Source organism: Nicrophorus vespilloides, unplaced genomic scaffold, assembly GCF_001412225.1.
Source record: "Nicrophorus vespilloides isolate i.1.1-1 unplaced genomic scaffold, Nicve_v1.0, whole genome shotgun sequence".
NCBI classification, from domain to species: Eukaryota; Metazoa; Arthropoda; class Insecta; order Coleoptera; family Silphidae; genus Nicrophorus; species Nicrophorus vespilloides.
This window is the reverse complement of record NW_017096512.1, coordinates 483,754-506,964: the sequence shown is the minus strand read 5'-3', so window position 1 is coordinate 506,964 and position 23,211 is coordinate 483,754. Positions and strand designations below refer to the sequence as shown.

General features: G+C 35.0%; 7 protein-coding genes across 11 annotated transcripts; 4 read left to right on the top strand and 3 right to left on the bottom strand.

Annotated features, from left to right (window-relative positions):
• Positions 1–290: 290 nt before the first annotated feature.
• On the bottom strand, positions 291–2,991 carry LOC108557290 (ATP synthase subunit beta, mitochondrial). The gene is made up of 4 exons (XM_017913742.1): positions 2,839–2,991; positions 1,936–2,084; positions 1,599–1,868; positions 291–1,533 (listed from the first exon to the last, which is right to left on the bottom strand). Exons 1-4 carry the CDS (start codon positions 2,942–2,944, stop codon positions 511–513), a joined length of 1,548 nt encoding a protein of 515 aa, XP_017769231.1. The 5' UTR covers positions 2,945–2,991; the 3' UTR covers positions 291–510.
• A 662-nt stretch (positions 2,992–3,653) lies between these two features.
• On the bottom strand, positions 3,654–5,846 carry LOC108557298 (T-complex protein 1 subunit zeta). Its single transcript, XM_017913753.1, has 3 exons — positions 5,626–5,846; positions 4,030–5,272; positions 3,654–3,967 (listed from the first exon to the last, which is right to left on the bottom strand). Exons 1-3 carry the CDS (start codon positions 5,760–5,762, stop codon positions 3,752–3,754), a joined length of 1,596 nt encoding a protein of 531 aa, XP_017769242.1. The 5' UTR covers positions 5,763–5,846; the 3' UTR covers positions 3,654–3,751.
• A 586-nt stretch (positions 5,847–6,432) lies between these two features.
• Positions 6,433–7,995, bottom strand: LOC108557264 (zinc finger protein 664). The gene is made up of 2 exons (XM_017913705.1): positions 7,765–7,995; positions 6,433–7,709 (listed from the first exon to the last, which is right to left on the bottom strand). Exons 1-2 carry the CDS (start codon positions 7,894–7,896, stop codon positions 6,507–6,509), a joined length of 1,335 nt encoding a protein of 444 aa, XP_017769194.1. The 5' UTR covers positions 7,897–7,995; the 3' UTR covers positions 6,433–6,506.
• Positions 7,996–8,097: 102 nt separating this feature from the next.
• On the top strand, positions 8,098–9,191 carry LOC108557268 (zinc finger CCHC-type and RNA-binding motif-containing protein 1-like). 2 transcript variants are annotated; one of them, XM_017913710.1, is made up of 7 exons: positions 8,144–8,161; positions 8,211–8,343; positions 8,397–8,508; positions 8,563–8,634; positions 8,685–8,828; positions 8,889–9,017; positions 9,074–9,191. In XM_017913710.1, exons 2-7 carry the CDS (start codon positions 8,231–8,233, stop codon positions 9,188–9,190), a joined length of 687 nt encoding a protein of 228 aa, XP_017769199.1. In that variant the 5' UTR covers positions 8,144–8,161; positions 8,211–8,230; the 3' UTR covers position 9,191. The 2 variants fall into 2 exon arrangements, with proteins under 2 accessions (XP_017769198.1, XP_017769199.1); XM_017913709.1 differs by having other exon boundaries at positions 8,098–8,343.
• Positions 9,192–9,941: 750 nt separating this feature from the next.
• LOC108557257 (60S ribosomal protein L32) lies at positions 9,942–11,066 on the top strand. Its single transcript, XM_017913698.1, has 4 exons — positions 9,942–10,046; positions 10,178–10,280; positions 10,518–10,670; positions 10,890–11,066. Exons 2-4 carry the CDS (start codon positions 10,185–10,187, stop codon positions 11,046–11,048), a joined length of 408 nt encoding a protein of 135 aa, XP_017769187.1. The 5' UTR covers positions 9,942–10,046; positions 10,178–10,184; the 3' UTR covers positions 11,049–11,066.
• Positions 11,067–13,176: 2,110 nt separating this feature from the next.
• Positions 13,177–15,677, top strand: LOC108557300 (chromosomal protein D1). Of its 3 annotated transcripts, none has more exons than XM_017913758.1 (3): positions 13,177–13,265; positions 14,087–14,384; positions 15,280–15,677. In XM_017913758.1, exons 2-3 carry the CDS (start codon positions 14,165–14,167, stop codon positions 15,369–15,371), a joined length of 312 nt encoding a protein of 103 aa, XP_017769247.1. In that variant the 5' UTR covers positions 13,177–13,265; positions 14,087–14,164; the 3' UTR covers positions 15,372–15,677. The 3 variants fall into 3 exon arrangements, with proteins under 3 accessions (XP_017769247.1, XP_017769246.1, XP_017769245.1); XM_017913757.1 differs by lacking the exon at positions 13,177–13,265 and adding an exon at positions 13,318–13,665; XM_017913756.1 differs by lacking the exon at positions 13,177–13,265 and adding an exon at positions 13,940–14,026.
• Positions 15,678–19,475: 3,798 nt separating this feature from the next.
• On the top strand, positions 19,476–22,846 carry LOC108557304 (facilitated trehalose transporter Tret1-like). 2 transcript variants are annotated; one of them, XM_017913763.1, is made up of 6 exons: positions 19,476–20,038; positions 20,090–20,486; positions 21,238–21,373; positions 21,438–21,743; positions 21,794–21,960; positions 22,017–22,846. In XM_017913763.1, the coding sequence occupies exons 2-6, from the start codon at positions 20,265–20,267 to the stop codon at positions 22,803–22,805; spliced, it is 1,620 nt and encodes a 539-aa protein (XP_017769252.1). In that variant the 5' UTR covers positions 19,476–20,038; positions 20,090–20,264; the 3' UTR covers positions 22,806–22,846. The 2 variants fall into 2 exon arrangements, with proteins under 2 accessions (XP_017769252.1, XP_017769251.1); XM_017913762.1 differs by having other exon boundaries at positions 20,087–20,486.
• The last annotated feature ends 365 nt before the right edge of the window (positions 22,847–23,211 follow it).

Below are 23,211 nucleotides of genomic sequence, written 5' to 3'. Positions count from 1 at the left end.
ATTTGCACATACACATTCAGAATAACTCGAGATTATAGTCAATTTATATAGAGTACTATTTGGATATATTGAATGAATTAACCTATTTTTAAACTTTTGAGATTTATAAGAAATTTGTTTTTCTTGAAGAAATGGTTGATCCCAATTGTATGTCTGAAGGAAACTATGTAGTGATAGAAAATGTAGGTTTAGTGAATGGTAACTCAGTTTAAATTATAGTTTTATAATTATTTTTTTTTCAAATTAAATGAAAAATACAACAAGGAAAAAAGAAAAGTAAACACCACAAATAAATTTTCTCATTTATGTTAAATATTTCTTCGGTGATTCCTAGTGTTTCATATCAAATTTACTCATGGCGCATTATTTATTCTTTAAACATAATATAAAAAGAGAATGTTGAAAATATGTTATATATCTGCATCCATCCAGCTTTAGTTCAGTTTTATCTATCATGTTGTTGGTGGATAAAGACTGGGCAGAACCTACTATTGCTTATGGTTTAATTATTTAATTAGTGTTCTTTGCTAATTGCTCGGCCTTCTGGACGACCTCTTCAATGGGGCCAACCATGTAGAAGGCGACTTCTGGAAGGTGATCGTATTCTCCTCCCAAGATCTTCTGGAATCCCTTGATGGTTTCCTCAAGTGGCACAAGCTTGCCGGCATGACCGGTGAAGACTTCAGCGACTTGGAAGGGCTGGCTCAAGAAACGTTGGATTTTACGGGCACGGGCAACGGTCAACTTGTCTTCTTCAGACAATTCATCCATACCCAAGATGGCAATGATATCTTGGAGAGACTTGTAGTCCTGGAGGATCTTCTGGACACCACGGGCGACGTTGTAATGCTCGTGTCCGATGATGTTGGGATCCATGATACGGGAGGTAGAATCGAGGGGATCGACAGCTGGGTAGATACCCAACTCGGCGATGGCACGGGACAATACGGTGGTGGCGTCCAAGTGAGCGAATGTGGTGGCTGGGGCAGGATCGGTCAAATCGTCAGCTGGTACGTAAATGGCTTGCACGGAGGTGATGGAGCCCTTCTTGGTGGTGGTGATACGTTCCTGCATGGTACCCATGTCAGTGGCCAAGGTTGGTTGGTAACCTACGGCGGATGGGATACGACCCAACAAGGCGGATACCTCGGAACCGGCCTGGGTGAATCTGAAAATGTTGTCAATGAAGAGCAACACATCTTGTCCTTCCTGGTCACGGAAATATTCGGCGACGGTCAATCCAGTCAAGGCGACACGGGCACGAGCGCCTGGGGGCTCGTTCATCTGACCGTACACAAGGGCTACCTTGGAGGTCTTATCCTTAAGGGAAATGACACCGGACTCAATCATTTCTTGGTACAAATCGTTACCCTCACGGGTTCTTTCGCCGACTCCGGCGAACACGGAGTAACCACCATGGGCCTTAGCGACGTTGTTGATCAACTCCATGATCAATACAGTTTTGCCTACACCGGCACCACCGAAAAGACCAATCTTTCCTCCCTTGGCATATGGAGCCAACAAATCTACGACCTGTTCAGGAAACATGGAAAAGCATATGTTAATACAATCAAAAGCTCAAAAAATGATTAAATCACCTTAATTCCGGTGACAAGGATCTCTTGTTCGACGCTCATCTCCACGAATTCGGGAGCTTCAGCGTGGATTGGGGCGATCTTGTCGGTGGGGATTGGACCACGTTCATCGATTGGTTCACCGATGACGTTGATGATACGGCCCAAAGTTTCGGCACCGACTGGAATACGGATTGGGAATCCGGTGTCGCTGACAGTTTGTCCACGAACCAAACCTTCGGTACCGTCCATAGCAATGGTACGTACGGTGTTTTCACCCAAATGTTGAGCAACCTATATGAAAGAAAAACATAATCATTTAGAGAAAAAAAGCTCAACTAACAAGAGATGAAGAACGTACTTCGAGGACCAGCCTTGGGGAGCGGTTTTGTACTTCCAAAGCGTTCAAGATGGGGGGCAAGTTTTCGTCGAATTGGACATCGACGACGGCACCGATAACGGCGACGACTCTGCCGCCGGAGCCACCAGCAGCCTTGGCATAATTCCTTTCTGCAAAACGTCAAAAATATAAATTTGAATCCACAGTAGAATTTAACTTACAAATAAAATGTACTTAATAACTCCACCCTATGACATAATAGTCATCAAATCACATTATTTTTTGGTATAATAAACAGTATTTAAGTACCAAATCTTATATAATAATAAATGGTCTACACAAAAACTGTAAAGATATAGGTTACATAGTGGAATAGTGTTACATAACAACTGATTGATGTGATTATGTAAATCATCAAAAAAAAATATAATTGAATGTAAAATCAAAAAGACATTGCTCTTTAGAATAGCAGTGATTGCATATGATTGATTGAAATTTGTACATATTGTTAAGATTATATAATGGCTCAGATAGGTTATGTGTTAACATAATGGACGTCACCAAGAAAATATCGATTTTCTTTAAAGGCGTATGATCTGAATTGATTAATCCATCAGAAGACAGATTTGCGGATGGTCAAAATCCAATAAGATTTGGTACAAAATGGCGCTCGAACTTATCAACCGGTTATGTAACTAAAGTGTGTGAAACCCGAGTTCCAATTGGATTATACAACATCCATGAGAATCGACGGATTTTCGTAAATTTTAGGTAATCTTGGGTCTTAAGTTAGTGCTAATCATGGTTAATCGGTGGATGAAGTCCACCTGCAGTCGTGGAGAGTGTGTGGCCGACACCTCTATCTCTTTTATACGTGAAATACAGCCAATTTCGGGGAAAAATATGATCGTGCTTTTGACTTACGTGGGGCAGTTTGTACGCCAAGTACTTTCAGGGCTTCAGAACCCAATTTCTCGAGGGGCTTGGCAGCCAAAAGGCTAGAACTTGAACGTGTTACGGCACCCAACATGGTCGGTCGAAGAACAGACCAATAACTCCTGCTCCTACCGCTAGGCTTGTGATAATACATTCACCACCAGAGGGACGTCTGCATATGCGCAGTACAATTTCTTACGTAATAATTTTTGTACAAAAAAAAAATAGAAATTACATTTTTATTTAACAATATTACAAACAAAAGTCCGTAGTCCTCTGATTACGTTAAAACAACAAAATATGATCAATTTTACTCTCATTTTGATAGTTTACCAACCAATATATAATTAAAATATAAGTATCAATTCTTACAATAGATGGCTCTTCTATAAAAATCAATAATTTTATTATTTATGTAACACTTTTTTTATAAAACTAAACGTTTTTCATACATGAAACCAATATCTGCATAAGCAAAATATTGTTAGTTGTTCTATGACCAGCAAAAAGATTTCGTTATTTAATAACAATAAATAAATGTATATTCTATTTAAATATGAAAAATGTCAAAAAGTTGTCATTCTATTTGTTATTGATATGACCAATCTTATATAATATTTCATGAATGTGGATGTTCTTGACATTGTTCTAAATCTGTTTTAAAATTGCTCTGTTTGTATTACATAAAAAATTACACTTTATAAATAAAAGTCATTTATTAAAAGCATTAATTTATTACATCTATATTCAATGAAAATAAATTGGAATATTCATTTTATTTGTATTAAATAAGAGCGTAGACATTGTTCATTAGTTTCGTTTATTAAAATGTGAGAAGCAAACGCAAAAGTATGATTAATAATGTGAATGAATTATGAGGTAGAACGATCGAACGAATCTTTTAACCCTTCAGACTGCTCATTCCAGCTCTCATTATTTCATCAACTAACAACAAGTTGGAGGCGATGACGGAGCACGAGTTGATGATCTGCTTCTTGACAATGTAATTATCGAAAATGCCATTGTCTTTGGGGATAATTGGTTCTCCGGAAGCCAGATCAAGACCGACGGGGACGTCGCTTAAACGAGACTCTTCTTGCAACTTAACAATAGTGTCCTAGAAATATAATCATTATTAGGATTTCAATTCCAATTGGTTTCGGGAGTATTGTGATTTACCTGTGCATCGAAGCCAGAATTGGTAGCCAGAACTTTGGGAATAACGAGGAGAGCTTCAGCGTATGCGGCAACTCCCAAACGAGACTTGCCCTTAACGGTGTCCTTGAAGGCAGTGAGTGCTTTGTAAGCGGTAATTTCGAAAGCTCCAGCGCCAGGGATAAGAGCTTTGTCTTCGATGGCGTTGTTGCAAGCCCTCAAACCATCCCTCACAGCATCCTTGATTTGAGTCAAAGTATGCTTGTTGGGACCCTTCATGAGGATAGTCACGGATTGCGGGTTCTTGCATTCTTCGACGAAAGTGTACTTGTTTTCGCCGAGAACGTGCTCATAGACCAAACCAGCGAAACCTAACTGAGATTCTTGGATATCATCAAAATGGTTCAGAGCGATACCACCGCAAGCCAATGCCAACCTCTCCATGTTCCTCCTCTTCGCGCGTCTCAAAGCCATAATACCTTCTTTGGCGAGCATGTCCAAGCTCATTGGGTCAATACCCTTCTGGTTAATAACTACGAAGTTTTTACCGTTACCGGTGCACAGCTTCTTCTTCAATTCGATAACTTTCTTTACCCTCTGCTCAATGAATTCCCTTTCAGCTGCAACGAGTTTCTCCCTCTCTTCAGCGGTTTTGTAAAAGAATCCAGAGTTTACTTCACTCTTCTCATACTCCATGCTTACATTGCAGGTCAGAATGTAGGCGTTCTCCAAACGTTTGGGCATATCAGGATGTCTAGCACCATGATCCATTACCAAACCTTTCACCAACTGAGTGTCAGTGGCAGTTTTATGTTGCATCTCCATCAATTCGACCATATGCAAATCGACGGGTTTATCATCACGACGAATAGCCAGGATGGCTTCGACGCAAACGTCAGCCAAAACATCGGCCAAGTTGTGATGCACCTTCGTCCTCAAGCTCGTGGTAGCGACGTCCAACAGACCTTCTTTGTTGATTTCAATTGGAATTTTGATGCTCTCCAAAACTTCAAGGGTCTTGGCACGGGCTTTATCGAAACCCTCGGTAATCAAACGGGGATGGAGACCGTCGGCGATGTAGGAATCGGCTTGCTTCAGAAGTTCACCAATCACCAACACAGTTGAGGTCGTACCATCACCGGTCATATCGTCTTGTGCAGTTGAGGCGCGAGCAATAAGCGATGCAGTTGGGTGTTGGATTTGCATTTCATGTAACAATACATTGCCGTCTTTGGTTATTTTGATATCACCAGCGCCAGAAACCAACCTAAAATGAATACAAACAAAAATATTAATATTTTAACAAAAAAATGATGTTTTCAACTATGCAACTGCTTCTTTCTCAAATCCAGAACCCAATAAAGATTAAATGAAATATTAAAAACCATAATATTACCCTTAAAAAACATCCATTTCATTCAGATGTATTTTATACTGTGTGGGTGGTGACTCCACTACTATAATTGTGTTTTAATACATAAATATATATGTTATTGCTTCTAACATCATCAGATTACCCTATTTCAAGCATAAAATAATCAATGTGAATGCGATTTCCATTGGAATCGTAACGGAAAATGGTAATTTGTGCATTTTCAGAGTCATGTGCCATCGACTTACATTTTCATGGTACCGCGTGGTCCCAAGTTGGTCTTCATCACATCCTGGATACCTTTGGCAGCAGAAATGTTTACTGAGAGAGCTTGAGCTGCTCTCGCAACCTCGGCTTTAGGATTTAACAAACTTATAGCAGCCATTGATATATTTTATATGGGATTGTTCGAGAAAAATATATCCACACCTTCTACAAGAACTAACCAAATTTTTTGACAGTTCACTATTTTTGACAGACGCCGGCGTAAACCCTTCCTCACGTGCCGTCGTTTATAAATTTAGTTACACTATTCTACACCAAAAAGCGCGCGAAATTTAAACTTAGAATTATTCTAAACCGTATTAGAAAAATATTTTTATATAATAATTTAATTAATAAAACATACTTCATGGAAATTTTATAATTTAACAAAATTATACAGTAAAATAATAGAGATCAAACAGGAAAACGTTGAGATGGGTGTAGCCAGGTGTAGCGTCCGCAAGATAAATAAATAATGAACAATCAGCAGACACCAAGAAAATAGACGTTTGTTTGCAGATGAGTACGATATATTCGGTGAATATATTGCTTGCAAGTTACGAAAACTTCGCAGTAATATTAGCATCTAATCAACGCAAAGCAAAGACGGGATTGCTGAAAGACATCGATGAAATCAAATTCTCAATAGTCAGAGACAACAAATGTTGGATTCTGATTGAACACACAATGTTTTATTTATAAAGTAGTAGTACGTTGATCTCAGCTTTAAAATTTGATTACATTTTTTAATGTAACAATAAGAAATTAGGAAATCAATCTTAATTATTAGATTTGTAATTTTTGTACACTATAATGATGAGTCATAATTTGAAAGTATAAAATTAATGATTATACATATGTAGATTTAAATGGAATGTAGTACGTTATGTGAAGCCTTTAAATGTTGCTTGACGTAACTCTTATCGATGAACTTTTTATCGCAAATATCACAAGAAAAGGGACGTTCTCCCGTGTGACTTCGTATGTGCTTTTGCAGTTTGTTATTAGCAAAATACGACTTCGGACATATGTGACAGAAGTACTTCTTCACTCGCTCGGGTATCTTCGCGTCTCCGATGCTGTGCGTCTTAGCCAGATGTATGTTTAAGGACTTCTGGTATTTGTACGTTTGGCTGCAGTGCTCGCATTTAAAGGATCTAACATTAGAATGCGATTCTATATGCTTAAGAAGAACGCTCCGATTGATGCACCGCCTCTCGCACAAATGGCAAGCATAGTTTCTTTCGCCAGTATGAGTTTTGGTATGAGTATCCAGATTGATCTTCAGCGGAAAACGACGATCGCAATGCGAGCACACGTACTTCCATTCCGATCGATCTATATGAACACATATCTTGTGTTTGTGCAGATCGCTGGAGGTGTTGAAAGCTTTCGGGCATTCCACGCATTTGTAAGCCCTCTTATTCGCGTGGATTTTTTCATGGTGATATAAATCGCTGGTAGTAATATAACCTTTTCCACAAAACGAACATATGTGTGGTCTGTTTCCGGAGTGGTACTTCTTGTGAGCGGACAGATACACAGCAGACGCAAACTTCTGTCCGCAAACGTCGCAATTATGTTTCTTCTCAGTGGCATGGACATTCTTCACGTGACGATTCAATAAGTATTTCGTCGAAAATTCCAGGCCGCAAGTTTCACAGCTATTTGCTACTTTCAACTTCTTGATATCATTCTTCTCTTCAACTTTACTGCAATCCACTTTATGTATCTCTAATTTTTTGCGCGTTGTCAATACACTGCTGCAGGTATCACAGCCATACTTTTTCTCATCATCTGCACTACTGTGAGTCTCTATGTGTGCAGTCAGGACTTCCTTTGATTTAAATCCCTCACCACAATGTATGCATATAAATTCATTTTCCACCCTTGGCTGCACATCTTCACTTTCTTGCAGCACATCTTGGCAATCTTCAGTATCACCCAAGGAATAGTTATACTCTGAAGATAACTGGGAATAAGACTTGATGACCTTCTTGCGAAATGTGTAATAAGCATCGAGTTCACTGGAACATTGTGAACAGATGAAGCATGATATGTCCCAATTCTATAAAAATATAAATTATTCAAAGCCAAACTAAATCCTTAATGCTAATACTTGCCAGCTCTGCTACACAAAACTCTAACTTATCCTTCCATTTCACCTGATCCAAGATAGTTTCTGTTTCAATGTTTACAATATTATCATGAGATAAACAGAGGAAACATATGTTCAAAGTATGTGTTTCTTGCATATTGCATACTAATTTATTTTAAGTGAAGGTTTACTTAAACACAAGTAATCGCGATTTCAATAATCTAATTAAAATGAATACAAAAATCAAGTATTTTCATTTGTTGTTGTTTACACCAATTTAGAGGTTATCTTATTCATAACCTATATTTTGAGTACACTACATTGATTGTCACTTAATACATTTAAACTAATTTTGAAAGAAGTTGTAAATGTACATGTCTGAGAGTATAATAAATTATTAAAAAAATTAAATATTCATAAAAGTAAATAAACGAACAATTGTTATAACAAAATAAAAGTAATTTATTTTAGTAATTCAAAAAGTAGTAAAGATGAGTACTGGGTTAGTGCCTAGTAAAAGTACAGTGTATATTTCTAATTTGCCATTTGATCTAAAGAACAATGATCTGCACAAACTCTTTGAGAAATATGGGAGAATCATCAAGTAAAACATGTTCTAGGTTATAATAAACATAATTAAAATAATGTTAATTTTAGAGTAACTGTCCTAAAGGACAAAACAACCAAGAGGAGTAAAGGTGTTGCTTTCATATTCTTCTTAAGCAAGGATGATGCCAAAAAATGTGCAGATGCTACCAATATGCAAGAGGTTTGTAGAAGATTCAATTGTATATCATACTATAAATATTAATCTCTTGTCTAGATGTTTGGTAGGACACTTAAAGCCAGTATAGCCAAAGATAATGGAAGGAGTGCTGAGTTTATCAAGAGAAAGGTTTGTTTAAGTTAAAGTTATTCAAATAATATACTAACTACAAAATTCAGAATTATCCAGACAAATCCAGTTGCTATGAATGTGGGGAGGAAGGCCACATGAGCTACAAGTGTACCAAGAACCTGCTGGGTTCCAGAGAACCACCACCAAAGAAGATCAAGAAGAAAAATCAAAACAAAACAAGCACTTCCAAAGTATACTTATATTTTGTAATAAGTAATATTAAAAAGTTTTATGTATTCTTTATTTTTTAGGAGCCAAAAAATTTGAATTACTTTGATTCAGATGATGAAACATATTATAATAAAACCAACAAAGTCAATGAGTCTGAGGAGGAAATTGAATCAGATAATGAAACTTTGAGTGCTGCCATTGCATTGGAGGTAAATGTTGAAAAAGTATATAATTTTAAATGATGTAAATTTATTTTGTTTTGCAGCAACAACGCATCGAATCTGAACAAAATAAGAGCATTTCTGGATCAAATGAAAATTTAACAAGGAAGAAAATCAAGAAGAGTTCCTATTTCAGTGATGAAGAAGAAGAAATTGAATAATTAAAATTAATTTATGTGATTATATCAACTTTCTTTCTTTCTGGATTTAATTCATTTCAATTCATTTGGTTGTAATTCGTTCAAAAATTAAAATTGACAAAAAATTAAAGCTCAAAAAAGCAGAGTTTTCACATTTTGTTGATTTTCTCCATAATTATAATAGATTCAATATAATTGATCCAAAACCGGTGGCAATCGCAAGCCCGACAACCCGTCTAACGAAATCCCGACTTTCAAAATCCCGGCTGGCTCAAAATCCCGACCATATCGAAATCCCGACAATGTTAAATTGCCGACAATGAAAATCCCGACTATATCGAAATCCCGACAGTGTTTTTTATTATTATAAATTTCTACAATAACATTTTTATGGTAGTCGGGATTTCAATAGACGGTCCTTCGGTTGTCGAGCTTGCGATATTGACCCATTTGGTTGTAATTCGCGTTCAAAGTTGAAAAAATGAAAAAATTAAGACTCGAAAAAGTTGTGTCTACATTTTATTGATTTTCTCGAAAATAGTAATAGATAGAATGGATTGTAAAGATGCATATGAAAGTTAGATATTTGGACAATGCAATATCTTAGGCGAGAATTTTATATAAATTCGACATTTCAAGTATGTATGTGTCTGGTTGCTGAGTTTATGGTGTTAAACAAGTTGAGCACATATCCGAAGAGTTGTGGATTTAAATATACCGCTCGAAATTTAGTACGGTAATTCACCGTTGGAGTTGTATACGTTGTTTACTAGGCACGAAAAACCCTAACCAACGTTCTCTAACTTCTCGCGTATCAGAGGTGTGTGCAACGATTCTGTGCGCACCGTTTTCAAATCTTGTAATATTAAGAAAATCGGTAAGTAAATCAATGGAAAACCCCTAAAGTATTAACAATTGTGATCACCGCAAGTTGTATTACATTGTATTTTCGCGAATCGTCAAAAAAAAATCGAACTTTAAAGTAATTGTGTTTTGTTTCTGTTTTAGGTTAAGTATGGCGCTTATCCGACCAGCAAACAAACCTAAAATGGTTAAAAAGAGGACGAAAGTCTTCATCAGGCATCAATCTGACCGTTACTCCAAGTTGAAGGTAAGTTTTCTTATATAAATGTTCATTACGAAAATTCCGAACATAACAATAATATTTTGAGTTGCATACATGTTACAATGTGGCAACTAGGAAATACGTTTCTAAATGATGGTCTATGGTAATTTGCGACTGAACTATAATGTCGACGCTTTTTTTAACTGATTACAAATTGACATACGAAGAAGTTGTCTGGATGTTGCTTTGATCAGATGTTTGACTGTCGATTTTGTTTTGCAGCGTAACTGGCGTAAACCCAAGGGTATTGACAACAGGGTGCGTAGGCGTTTCAAGGGCCAATACAAGATGCCCAACATTGGTTACGGTTCAGCCAAATTCACCAAACACATGTTGCCAAGTGGCTTCAGGAAAGTGCTTATAAACAATGTTAAGGTAAACACATTAATCACAATTATATAAATCACCTAATAGTAAAATAACTCATTTTCATAGAGTAGAGTTAGCTATGATGTTTTCTTTGGGTAATTTGCGACTGATAAATTATGCTGATACTTTTTTTAAAGATCTGAGCAACATGAAAATCATTGCTAATTTTTCAATGATTTATGTACTGGATATTTTATTAATTTGTTTGTTTATTACGTTTTACAGGAATTGGAAGTATTGATGATGCAAAACCGTAAATTCTGTGGTGAAATTGCTCATGCTGTCTCATCCAAGAAGCGCAAGGAAATCGTCGAGAGGGCTCAGCAGCTGTCGATCCGTATCACCAACGGACACGCACGCCTCCGCAGCCAAGAAAACGAATAAATATAACATTTATTTACTTTAAATAAAAGAAAACAAAAAGAAACTACTCACAACTTTTTATTTTTTCATTGAACCATTATGATTTGTGTGAAGAATCAAGAAATTATTGACATATTGAAAATAACGTAACGTTATAATTAGATAAAATACCGTTATTCAATAATTACAAAACTGAAATAATAGCATACATTAAGACGCAATTATCTTTTCGCCTGAAAACTTTGTTCAATATAACAAAATTGGTATTTTAGCAAAGGTGTTGAAGATATTAGAACTGACGTTTAAAAGTCAGAACTTTCTTTACATTATATTTGAATACATTTTCAGTTAAAAAAGATAAGATTATTAGCACTTGAAAACGCCTGCTTCCTTCAGACTAACACAAGCATAAAATAGTGCATAGTCAGAAATAATATTTGTATATAAAGATTTAAACCGAATAATGTATTCATAATTAAACATGATGAATGATAAATTACCACTACTAGATACCTAAGATTTGCTAGCGTAACTCGACTGAAGTGCTTTGATGGCCTGAGGATAAGCTTTGAACGTATTCAATTACTAACTACATTTGTCAGTTTCACTTTGCAACTGGCGAATCATCACGAGTTCATTCAACTTATGTGATGACAACACATGTTTACCTAACGATTTGTGAAATTATGAAGGAAATAATGAAGTTTTCGTAAATGTTTCTAATTAATTTAAAAGAATAAATATACATTAACAATATGAATCGGAAAGACTTAAGTTCAATAGCACTTTCACACCTTTTTTTTTTGTTTAAAATCTTTAAAATTGTAACGATATGCAAAATACATCATATAGGAAAATATGGTTATTGCCTGTCATAATGATAGTAGTAAATATTGTCATGTTTCTTTTCTATCTCGGTTAACTACGAAGTCCTTGAGCCGTGTTCGAAATGTATGAATGAATGCAATGTTAAAACTTGTCAATTTAGTTAGTTAACTAACAAGAGTGTAATTATATCATTTATAGTATGATCACTTATCAAAGTACTGTAAATTCTTACTTCAGTAAGCTGTGAAATCTTGAGATTTTATGACGTTAGTTTTCAGTTCGTGATATTTTTGTGAAAATTTTAGTATAAATTGAAATGAGTTTTTGGTTTGAGATTTCATATGTACAGAATAAATTTCCATTTTGGTTGGGCGTCAAATTATCTGACCAGTGCTTACGCATTAAGTAGTGATGAGGGTATCAACTTACTATAATAGATGCGCACAATAAAGTAATGATCAAAATTGGAGATCATGCGGGTTACATATTTTACTTTTATTTATAATTATGATCAAAAATTCTTATTTATTATAAACGAAATTAATAATAATTACTTATTAGGTACATAATTATATTAATATGAATATTTTTAAACATAGATTAAGACGTTATCAATGCTGTCATTGGAATGTGACATTTTTTTTTACGTTGAGTAATTATGAAAACTAAATATGTTGTACTACTTTCTAAATTACTTTTACAGGTCATGCAAAAAAAATTGAAATCTTAAAACAAATCCAACTTGAACGTGCGTAGTGTGTAACCAGCTTCAGATATGTATCAATATTATTGATTGGTATATAATAATAAATACTATATTAATTTGCATTTTAGTTAAGGAAATTAAAAATAAGAAATGGCAAATTTATAAAATTTAAGCTAACAACCAATAAATAAGACGTGAATCAATGAATATTTATTTCTGATTTATAAAGCAACCTGAAGATATAAGAATGTTGAGCGCTTGTGGCGGTGATTGGATGTTATTGATTTTTTTTCTTGTTGTTGTTGGATTGCTTTAAGTTAATTGAGATTGTTGATGATTTTATTGTTACGGTCGCATTGTTCTGAAAATGGTAAAAATGCAACTTAAAAACAATAAATAATAAATGGAAAGAAATGTGAGAGAGAGAGAAAGAGAGAGGGAGATCATGTGTATGGGAAAATAGTAGTTGTGCATGTATGTTTCACTGATGTATACAAATGTATACACTAACTATATCAGAGTGTAGAAGTGTTGAAGGAAGAAGCGATCTGAAGCGGGCGGCGTTGTTTTTGTTTCCTTTCCGGTGGCAAGCCCTGCCCTCTGATTGGTGTGTTTTTCGCGCGCGCTATTCCGATGGCCCTTGTTGAACGCCGACCCCTTTAGGAACGCCGCCGAACTTCATTCTTGTTTGTGCTTCAGTGGAGGTAAGTTCGGTTTTTAACCACAAATCTATTAACAACACACGCGAATTTAATTTTTTCCCCGTTCGCACGGTCCCCGTCGCGGCACACCGATTTTTTCGCGACGACCGGAATTTCGCGTGAACGGACGTTCGGTGCGCAAAAAAATCGCCGGCGCGTACTTTCAGAGATATCCGAGCTGACGGTTTCCGTTTCGACAGTTTTCGCCTGGCATGGCGGACGCCTGCCTCTGACCCAAGCCGATACGAACGTCTCACCGCAACTTCGATAATTATTTTCTCTATCTTCCCGCACTCTGGCGCTTCCGAATCCACCAGAATATCGAAGCAGATTTTTCCCCGCATCCGATAGACACCGTGGACCGCGTCTCCGACCGCCACCCACCGCGGAATTAAATCTGGGTGTTGTTATATATTTTAATATTGCATGCAGTTTCGAAAATGGCGCCACTTTTTCCATCTAAACAACAGAATCCCGCCGTTCAACCACCACCGAATCCAATATTTCAACCGCATCTCCACCATCCTAACGCAATATGTTTATTCATAACATTTTTTTTGTGTGTGTAATTTCCATTTCCTCACCCCGAACAAATTAAACGTTGCAGGGAATGCGTTTACAAATGGCGCCAAAAGCGTCGTTTGCTTGTAAACAACAGTGGGGGCATTTAAACAAGGACGCAGCTACGCGCATCATTCCCAATTTAATTTTCTAACGGTTATTTTTGTTTAACGTCGTCGTTACAATTGTTTTCCTTTCGATTTGTAAATTTTAGCTTCTTTTGTTTGTTGCGATTTGCATTTGTTTTTTTTTTCTTGTTGCAGTGTCTCTCATTCGTCTGTGCTTCACGCCGTTGATCTCAAAATTATTTTAAGTTTCTATATTTGTTTATTACAACAACAATGTCCGACGACGCTTCATCGACGAAACGCGGACGCAAGTCCAACGCCGAGAAAGCCGAGAAGGTCGACGCCAAGAAGCGCGGCAGGAAAGAGGTGAAGCCGGCTGAAAGCGGTGATAACGATGCCGACGGTCCTACGCCGGCGAAGAGGGGACGTGGTAGGCCTAGAGGATCCACCAAGAAGAAGGCCGTCGTAGCCAAACCCAAAGGCAAATCTACAGGTAATTGAAAACTATCATAATACCGTTCATATTAAAATGCAATTGCATTTCCTAATCTAGTATGAATCAATTATATTTAACTTAGCGCAATCCTATATGATGCATTGCATTCAGAAATCAAGTTATGAGCAAAACTTTTTAATTGGCGTTAAAAATTAAACTGCCCTCCTAACCACCTCCCCCTCAAGACACGCCCCTTCACTTTTTCGGATCGAGAGTTCATTTGGCGTAGGCAACCTGCACATCTCCATTTTACCCCCTACTCAGGTGCATTTAGAGCAAAGGTCGGCAACCTTAATTTCATTTTTAATTGCAATTATCCATACTTGACATATTGATTTTTTTGTATAATTGTCTATACAACATTATTAATTAAAAAAATATTTATTTGATGAAATCAATACTATAAAGAAATTACTAGACAATTCTGAATATAAATATTTTTTTTTATATAAATGTATTATTTAATTTATGGTTTACTGCATTAATAAGTAAACACAAAATTACTGAATGCAGATGGAAAACGTATGTAATCGAGATGCTACGTAAATGAAATGTAATTTAATATCAATATTGATTTTAAAGCTGAAATGTATTTAAAAACTTGTAATTTTTTTATTGGTCTAATATTAGAGCAGTGCATTGAGCTTATTATATCGTTGATACATATGTAATTGCTTGTTTGATTTATGTTATGAGTATACTTGGCATATATAGAATGTATATTAAAGGACTCATTGATAAGTAATAATGTTTACCGAGTCACGTTTATCTCGTGAGCAATAAAGAAACTGCTTCGAATATAAACTTCGATAAAAACAAGATGTTTATACAGAATCTATTTAACTCTGAATTATTATGAGTATTTAATGCAAATATTAATTTTATTTTGTAGGTCGTCGTGGCAGACCAAAGAAGGAGGAACCAAAAGACTCTGCGGACGAAGACGGCGAGGAGAACGATGTAAATGAAGACGAGGATGATTAAGTGTGTTCGTTTAAATATTTTTCAATACATAAAATAATAACAGCAGCAAGAGAAGAAGAATAACAAAAGGAAACAAACATTATTTTCGATATGATTGAAGGTCGCCGTTCTTTAATGACGAGTGTTCTTGAATCTCTTCGTGTGCCATCAGATACAAAATTCATTTATATATATTAAAAAAAAAACGAAACGAAACCAAACTGAATGCAAACGACATCGTCGCGACTTTTGATCATATCCACGATCATTTTATAATTATTACAAACAAAAAAAATAGTATATATATATATTGTAAGTTTAAAAAAATTGTGTGAATCATAATTTATAATTACTATAGGATTAAACAAAAAAAAAAGTATATAGTATTCTTTTTGTTTTCTGTCGATTTGGGGACCCAGAGCGAGTTTAAAAGGAAGAGAAGGAAAAAAAAACAACGTTTGTGTATTATTTGGTTTAAGTGTGTAAATTATCTTCAGATTCTCATTTTGTTACGTATGTGTAATATGTGAGTATATATAAATATATATGTACATTTAAACAGACATGTATTTTGTAAGAAAATTATAAAGAAATACAAGATTTAGAAAGTTTATATTTATAATATTCATTTTGAATTCTACCAAAATGAAGCGAGGAATAGGAAGATGATGATGATGATGGGACGCGCATAATACGATGTGTAAATTTAGAAATAAATTTATTTGTCAGTAGGAGGCACCGTTTGCTTGTTAACTGCAAACAATATTATTATTATTTATAAATATAATACAACAATCTATACAATTGTTATCGCATATTTTTTCCAAACTACAAATTCAGTCACATTATGTTTTCTTCCTGCTACTAATTATAAAGCTGATAATCCCATAAACTTCCATTTGTTTAATCTAGTTAGCTGTTACACTGAAACATACTACATCTATGCTTTTATTAGTTAATAAGTAGTGAAGCTCATTTGCATTCCTAATCAATGAGATTAGTCATTATAATAACTATATATTAACATCCAAATATACAAGTCTACTGACACATCTTCCGCAATTATTCAGTTGTTTTCTGTGTTGCGTAATTGCAGCATTTGCAATTGGAATTACGGTTTTCATCGCGTTTTAACAATGCAGGAACCCCACAGAAGCAAACAAAGCGAAGCTAGTTAAATCCCTGCACGTAATATGATTGTGCATCTGTTCATCTGCGCCCCCTAGATATGACCCCTCTCTACAGAAGAACCGGCTAAACTAGCTGCTGCATAGATTTTGATGACCGATCAATAAACGAATGCAGCTGGAATTGAAATTCCAACCAATAAATAAAACAAGCATATTAACGGACGCATTCACAAACTAATAGTAACTTTATTTATTTATTTTTTAAGAATGTTTACAGGAAATTTAGAATTGAAAAATATAAACTTATTTTGTTGGAATATAAAAGAAGTTGTCAATGCTGTCATGTATTGACAACTTCCGCGTACTTGTTACATAAATTATTATTTATTCAGTTTATCAGATCATTACAAAAGTATTTTGCTGATAAGAACTTGATGGCAAAATAATTACAAAATATATTGTCATTGAATTTGTAATAATAATATAATTATTTTTTTTACAAAGAGTTTAGCTTATAATTAATAAAACGGATATGTCAAACAAGGACGCTTGTATTATCATGTGTCAAGCTAAATTAAAAATCCTTTTTTATTCTCATCCAGAAGGCGAAAATTAACAAAATTTAATTAACAGAAATATGTTGAATTTAAAAAAAAACTTATTGAATTGAAGAAATTTATTGTCCAATGACCACAACATGACTTTACAATTTTAAGCATAATTGATAAACAGATATGTCAAACCATGATACATGGATGCTTGAATCATGTGTCAAGTAATATGTCAAAATTAAAAATCAATTTTCTTTCATTTGGAAGGCGAAATTTTACAAAATTTAAGTACAGTGAAACCTCGCTTTTCTCCATATAAATTAATGTAACATACGATAATGCGTTCCATTTTACGAGTCATTTTTCTTATAATTAATTTTGCTCGTTATGCGTTAGTTTCGGAAACTAAATGATATACAGAAAGATGTTAAATCTTGAATAATAACTGGGGTTTAAATTTCGGGTCGAAATGAACAAAATTATTGTCAAAATTAAAGTTTTCCTTGTACATGAAGTGATTATATCATTAAACTTCATAATTTTAAGCATCAATAAAACAGATATGTCAAATTATGATGAATGGATGCTTGTATCATGTGTCAAGCAACATGTCAAAAATAAACATCTTTTCATTTGGAATATACAGAAAAATGTTGAATCTTTAATAATAATTAGCATTTAAACTTCAAATCGAAATGAAGAAAATTACTGTCAAAATTAAAAAGTTTTTGTTTTGCAGGAAACGATGACAACATTAAACTATGTCAAACTATGATATATGGACGTTTCCATCATGTGTCAAGCAACATGTCAAAATTAAACATTTTTTTTTAAAAAATTTACAAAATTTAAATACATTACATTTTTGAATATAAATGATATACAGAAAGATGTTGAATCTTTAATAATAACTAGCGTTTAAGCTTCGGGTCGAAATGAAGAATATTACTGTCAAAATTAAAAAGTTTTCTTTTGCAGGAAGTGATGACAATATTAAACTATGTTAAACTGTGATACATGGACGTTTGCATCATGTGTCAAGCAACATGTCAAAATTAAACATCTTTTCGAAATTTTACAATATTTAAATACATTACATTTCTGAATGTAAATGATATACAGAAAGATGTTGAATCTTTAATAATAACTAGCGTTTAAACTTCGGGTCAAAATGAAGAAAATTACTATCAAAATTTAAAAAAAAATTGTTTTGCAGGAAGTGATGACAACATTAAACTATGTCAAACTATGATACATGGACGTTTGCATTATGTGTCAAGCAACATGTCAAAATTAAACAAATTTTCGAAATTTTACAAAATTTAAATACATTTCTTTTCTGTAAATGATAAACAGAAAGATGTTGAATCTTTAATAATAACTAGCGATTAAACTTCGAGTCGAAATGAAGAAAATTTCTGTCAAAAATTAAAAAGTTTTCCTTTTGCAGGAAGCGATGACAACATTAAACTATGTCAAACTATGATATATGGACGTTTGCATAATGCATCAAGCAACATGTCAAAATTAAATATCTTTTCGAAATTTTACAAAATTTAAATACATTACATTTCTGAATGTAAATGATATACAGAAAGATGTTGAATCTTTAATAATAACTAGCGTTTAAACTTCGAGTTGAAATGAAGAAAATTACTGTCAAAAATTAAAAAGTTTTCCTTTTGCAGGAAGCGATGACAACATTAAACTATGTCAAACTATGATACTTGGACGTTTGCATCATGTGTCAAGTAACATGTCAAAATTAAACTTTTTTTTTCAAAATTTTACAAAATTTAAATACATTACATTTTTGAATGTAAATGATATACAAAAAGATGTTGAATCTTCAATAATAACTTAGTGTTGAACGTTTGTGATTAGGATCGCGAAATGAAGTGATCAAAACATTGAACTTCACAACTTTAAGAAGTTTTTTTGTATGTTAATCTTAAGATTAATAACAAATAGTAATTTGTATATGGATAATTAATAAAAACTATTGAAAAAAAGCTATAGATCTTTCAACTAAATGATATATTTATGAAACATATGTACGATTTTCATCAAAGTTGTTGAAAAATTGAATTGTGGGTATTAATTATTTCAGAAACAAATTTAAAAAAAAAACAAAATGTTCTTATGTATTTGAAAATCATATCATTCTCCGGGCAAATCATCTTTCTGATTTATTTAAAGCTCGAGTAATTCTATTTTGGTGTTATCTGTAAAAAAAATGATACATGTTTCTCAGTTAATGATGCTTCAAGAAGAGTAAACATATCGATCGAAAAAAATAATTGTTGCATAATCTCGAGGGTTCTACTTGTAGGCCTGCATGTGCGAATCGAATTTTGATACTTTGCACTCAAAGAGATTCCTCCGCCGATCATCTCTATCAAACGACAAACACGCTGAGTCAAAACGAGCGATGATACAGTAAAAATGCTTAAATTAAGTAAACGTGATAAATACTCGTGTAATGCAATTAGCGAGAGCGTTTTCACAGTGGCTCCAAAAAGATTCGTAATCGTTTTTTCTTAACTTTGTTTAATAGATGACCAAGATTACTTCATCCTTTATGCACGTCAAAGATGAAATTGATGACTACTTAAGTGGATGGAATATTTCCGCAATGATTATTGAGCCGAACAAACGATTAGTATGCGATAGCTCTGATAAGATAATAGAGGATAAATACCAAAAAAAAAAAAACACAGGGAATGAAGAGGGAAGAATTACAATAAAAAGAGTAAATTTGTAGTTCGGTTGCCAAGTTATTTACTTATTTTTATCATCGTAATAATAGGAATTTAATGTGTGTGTGCATAGTAAAAATGATAACGAGTCGAGCGTATGCTACATAAGAGAGAGAGAGTGTTGTACACGAAACATTTTGAGGGTCACGACGGACTCGCAATACAACGTACCGTAATCACAACGTAACGCGTCTCGTACAAAATACAACTCCCACTCATTAAACACACAAGGAGGAAAAACAAATAAGGTTTTAATATATGATCGTGGATTACATTGTCTTAACGACGTGTTGCAGCAGAACAGACGCGGCGACCACCGAAGGAATGGGAATAGTGATGAAGGAAGAAGGAAGGACGTAGCTGCTTCTCTTGGTGAGGCGGAGTTTGCGAAGGAAGAACTGCGCGCGCGCTTTCTTGTTGTTCAAAAAGATCTCAGTGTTTGTAAGCGAGAGAAGTAAAGGAACTTGAGTTAGAATGAAGAAAGAAGGTTCGTCGTCTGTGGACGAGTCAGCCTCTTCGGCGGAGCGGGAGAACTTGACCGAGGTGAAGGAACCACCATCGAAGGAAGGGAAGACGGCGGCAGAAGCGCGGATCCTCGTCGACGATGATCTTTGCAACTCGAATCCCACGTTCAGCGCGTCCGCCAATCATAGCCAGATACCATACAAACTCACATGGAAGGACTCCATCAAACAGGTATGACTAGTTGTACGTTCGAACTGTTTCACGTACTGATAAAGTGAGGGTGGCTTTGGAAATTGTTTTCGTTTTTCAGACTGCAATGAATATTCAATGCGCTATCAGGAAATAATTATTCAAACTAGATATAAAGTACAACGCTTTAAACCTTACAATGATATAAGCAAGTTTCAAGTGAATTATTTAAAATGTAGTACATTCAATTTACCTACATAGATTCATTCTTATTTAAAATAACATTCTCAAATCTAGATATATTGACAGTAATTAAACGGTGTTTATATAAAATTGTATTATTTATAATTAGCTTTGAGTTGTGACTTGATGTTTCCTTTCTATAAAAGTTACTACGAGTTAGCAAAGTCATCTATCTAAGCAGGGTCGTATTTAGGCATGGTCTTTAAGTGCTGTTCCCTAGTAAAATCAAAAGATTCTTTTCTGCGGTCAAAATAATAAAAATAAACACAACTAATCCAAACTTAGATTAATTGAATTAACTATTGTCGTCGCGGAATCTCAATATGAAATTATTAAACTCAACTTGCTTTTTAATCATTTCATTGTGATAATTATAACGCTAAACTCTTAAGTATAATTAGAGTTGTGGTCGAGGAGTACGGTTTCATGAAAGGAATGAACATTAACTGATTTTACTTTGAATTATCCCTTGGATGATTGCTTTTGGTCTGATATTTTAAGTCTATAACATATATAGTCGTCACATTACAATTTCTGTAAATATTTTCAGATTCTGGCATGCTGCATGATCCACGCCGTCGTGATACAAGCAGGAATAAATATGTCTTTCAGTGCAATATTGCTGCCGCAGTTGGCGTCCGATGACAGCAAAATAGAAATAAACATTTCAGAGGCTTCGTGGATTGGTAAGAAGCACCGATATCATCGATATTGATCGACAATAAAAAGAAAGTATTTCATTGTTTTCAGCAAGTTTGGTGACGATCTCTTTGCCGTTCGGCTCGATATTCGTCGGTCCGTTGATGGACAGATTCGGAAGGAAGAAGATCGCTATAGCAACGACGGTACCTTTTGTCCTCTCCTGGTTGTTACATTACGGCGCCTACAACGTGTGGTACATCTATGTTGCCAGGGTGATAGCAGGATTCAGTTCCGGTCTGTCCACCGTGTGCCTCGTCTACGTTTCAGAGATGTGTCACGCCAATCTACGCGCGATGTTGCTCAGCTTGAACAGCGTCTTCGTGTCTTTCGGAATTCTCATCACATGCGCCTTAGGTAACTTATTACTAACTTTTAACTGAAGATAAACTACATTGTTGTTTTAGGAAGCTACCTGCATTGGAAGACCGTTTCTCTTATTTACACGGTGATCATATCGGCGACGTTCATTGGACTGTGGTTCATCCCCGAGAGCCCCCATTGGCTCTTATCGTTCAAATGTGATAATCTGGCTGCGGCCAAAACGCTGAAATGGCTTTACAGCGACGATCAAGTATGCATTGATTCTCTAATAATCTAATATGTTTTATAACTAAATAATAATTGCAGTTTTTCGAGCGCGAATTCAAGCGTTTGACGCAGAGACCAGATACAGTTTCCTCCCGTAGCTCCTCCAACGATAGGGCTCCTTTACTGAAGCTGCGCACCGGCTTCAGTGTGTATAAAGAGCCCACAGTTTACAAGCCGGTTATCATCCTCTGCATCTTATTCCTGCTGCAGCAATTGTCCGGCGCCTACGTGATCATATTCTACGCGGTGGATGTGTTCAAAGAGATTGGGGGACACTTCAAAGGAGGCATCGATGAGTACACCTGTTTGGTGCTGCTCGGCGCGATTCGCTTCATCATGTCCGTAATATCTGCTGTAATCTCCAGCAAAGTCGGCCGAAGAACTTTACTCTGTCTGTCGGCTTTGGGGATGTGCTTGTGCAGTCTAGTCGCCGGCTTGTATATGTACCTGAAAGAAGTGCCGCAAGAGTTGGAGAAGTTGCACATCTCCAACGAGAATGATGATAATATAACGTTAATCTGCGTGCTCGGTTACGTGTGCTTCAGTGCTCTTGGAGTTCTGGTCATTCCGTGGACCCTTATAGGAGAATTGCTTCCGGTCAGAGTTAAAGGGAAGCTGGGCGGTGTGATCGTCGCCTTGGCCTACGTATTTATGTTCGTCCTCGTGAAACTGTTCCCTTACATCCTGAAAGCCTTCAGGATAGAATTCATATTCTTTGTGATATCAATCGTCAATCTGGCTTGCATCTGTTTCGTCTTCTTTTGCCTACCGGAAACTTTGGGCAAGACGTTCAAAGATATCGAAAACTACTTTATAAAACGAGATTAATTTTATATAATATATATATTGATAATAAATAGCAGAAATTTAAGTAACAACGTTTTATAGCACCACTTAATAATAAACAAGTGGGAGACATCAAACAAACTATTAAGTAAATAAGACACTCACAGAATGACGACGCGAATAACACAATTAACCTCGATACCAAAGCCTTACCTAGATTAACATTATAATTATATGAATTTGTAAAAAAAAAGTAAATGCAATTTCAAATAGATAAAACCCAAAATATTATAATTTATTAATAGATGTCACTCTTTTACAAATAATACATTTATTTTAGCAGTATTAATAATAATTACATAAGCCATGGTCGTCTATATCACACAAATCCGGTTCAAAGATAACGAGTTCATAAATTTAAAAAATTCAAAGATTTAGTAAATACGCA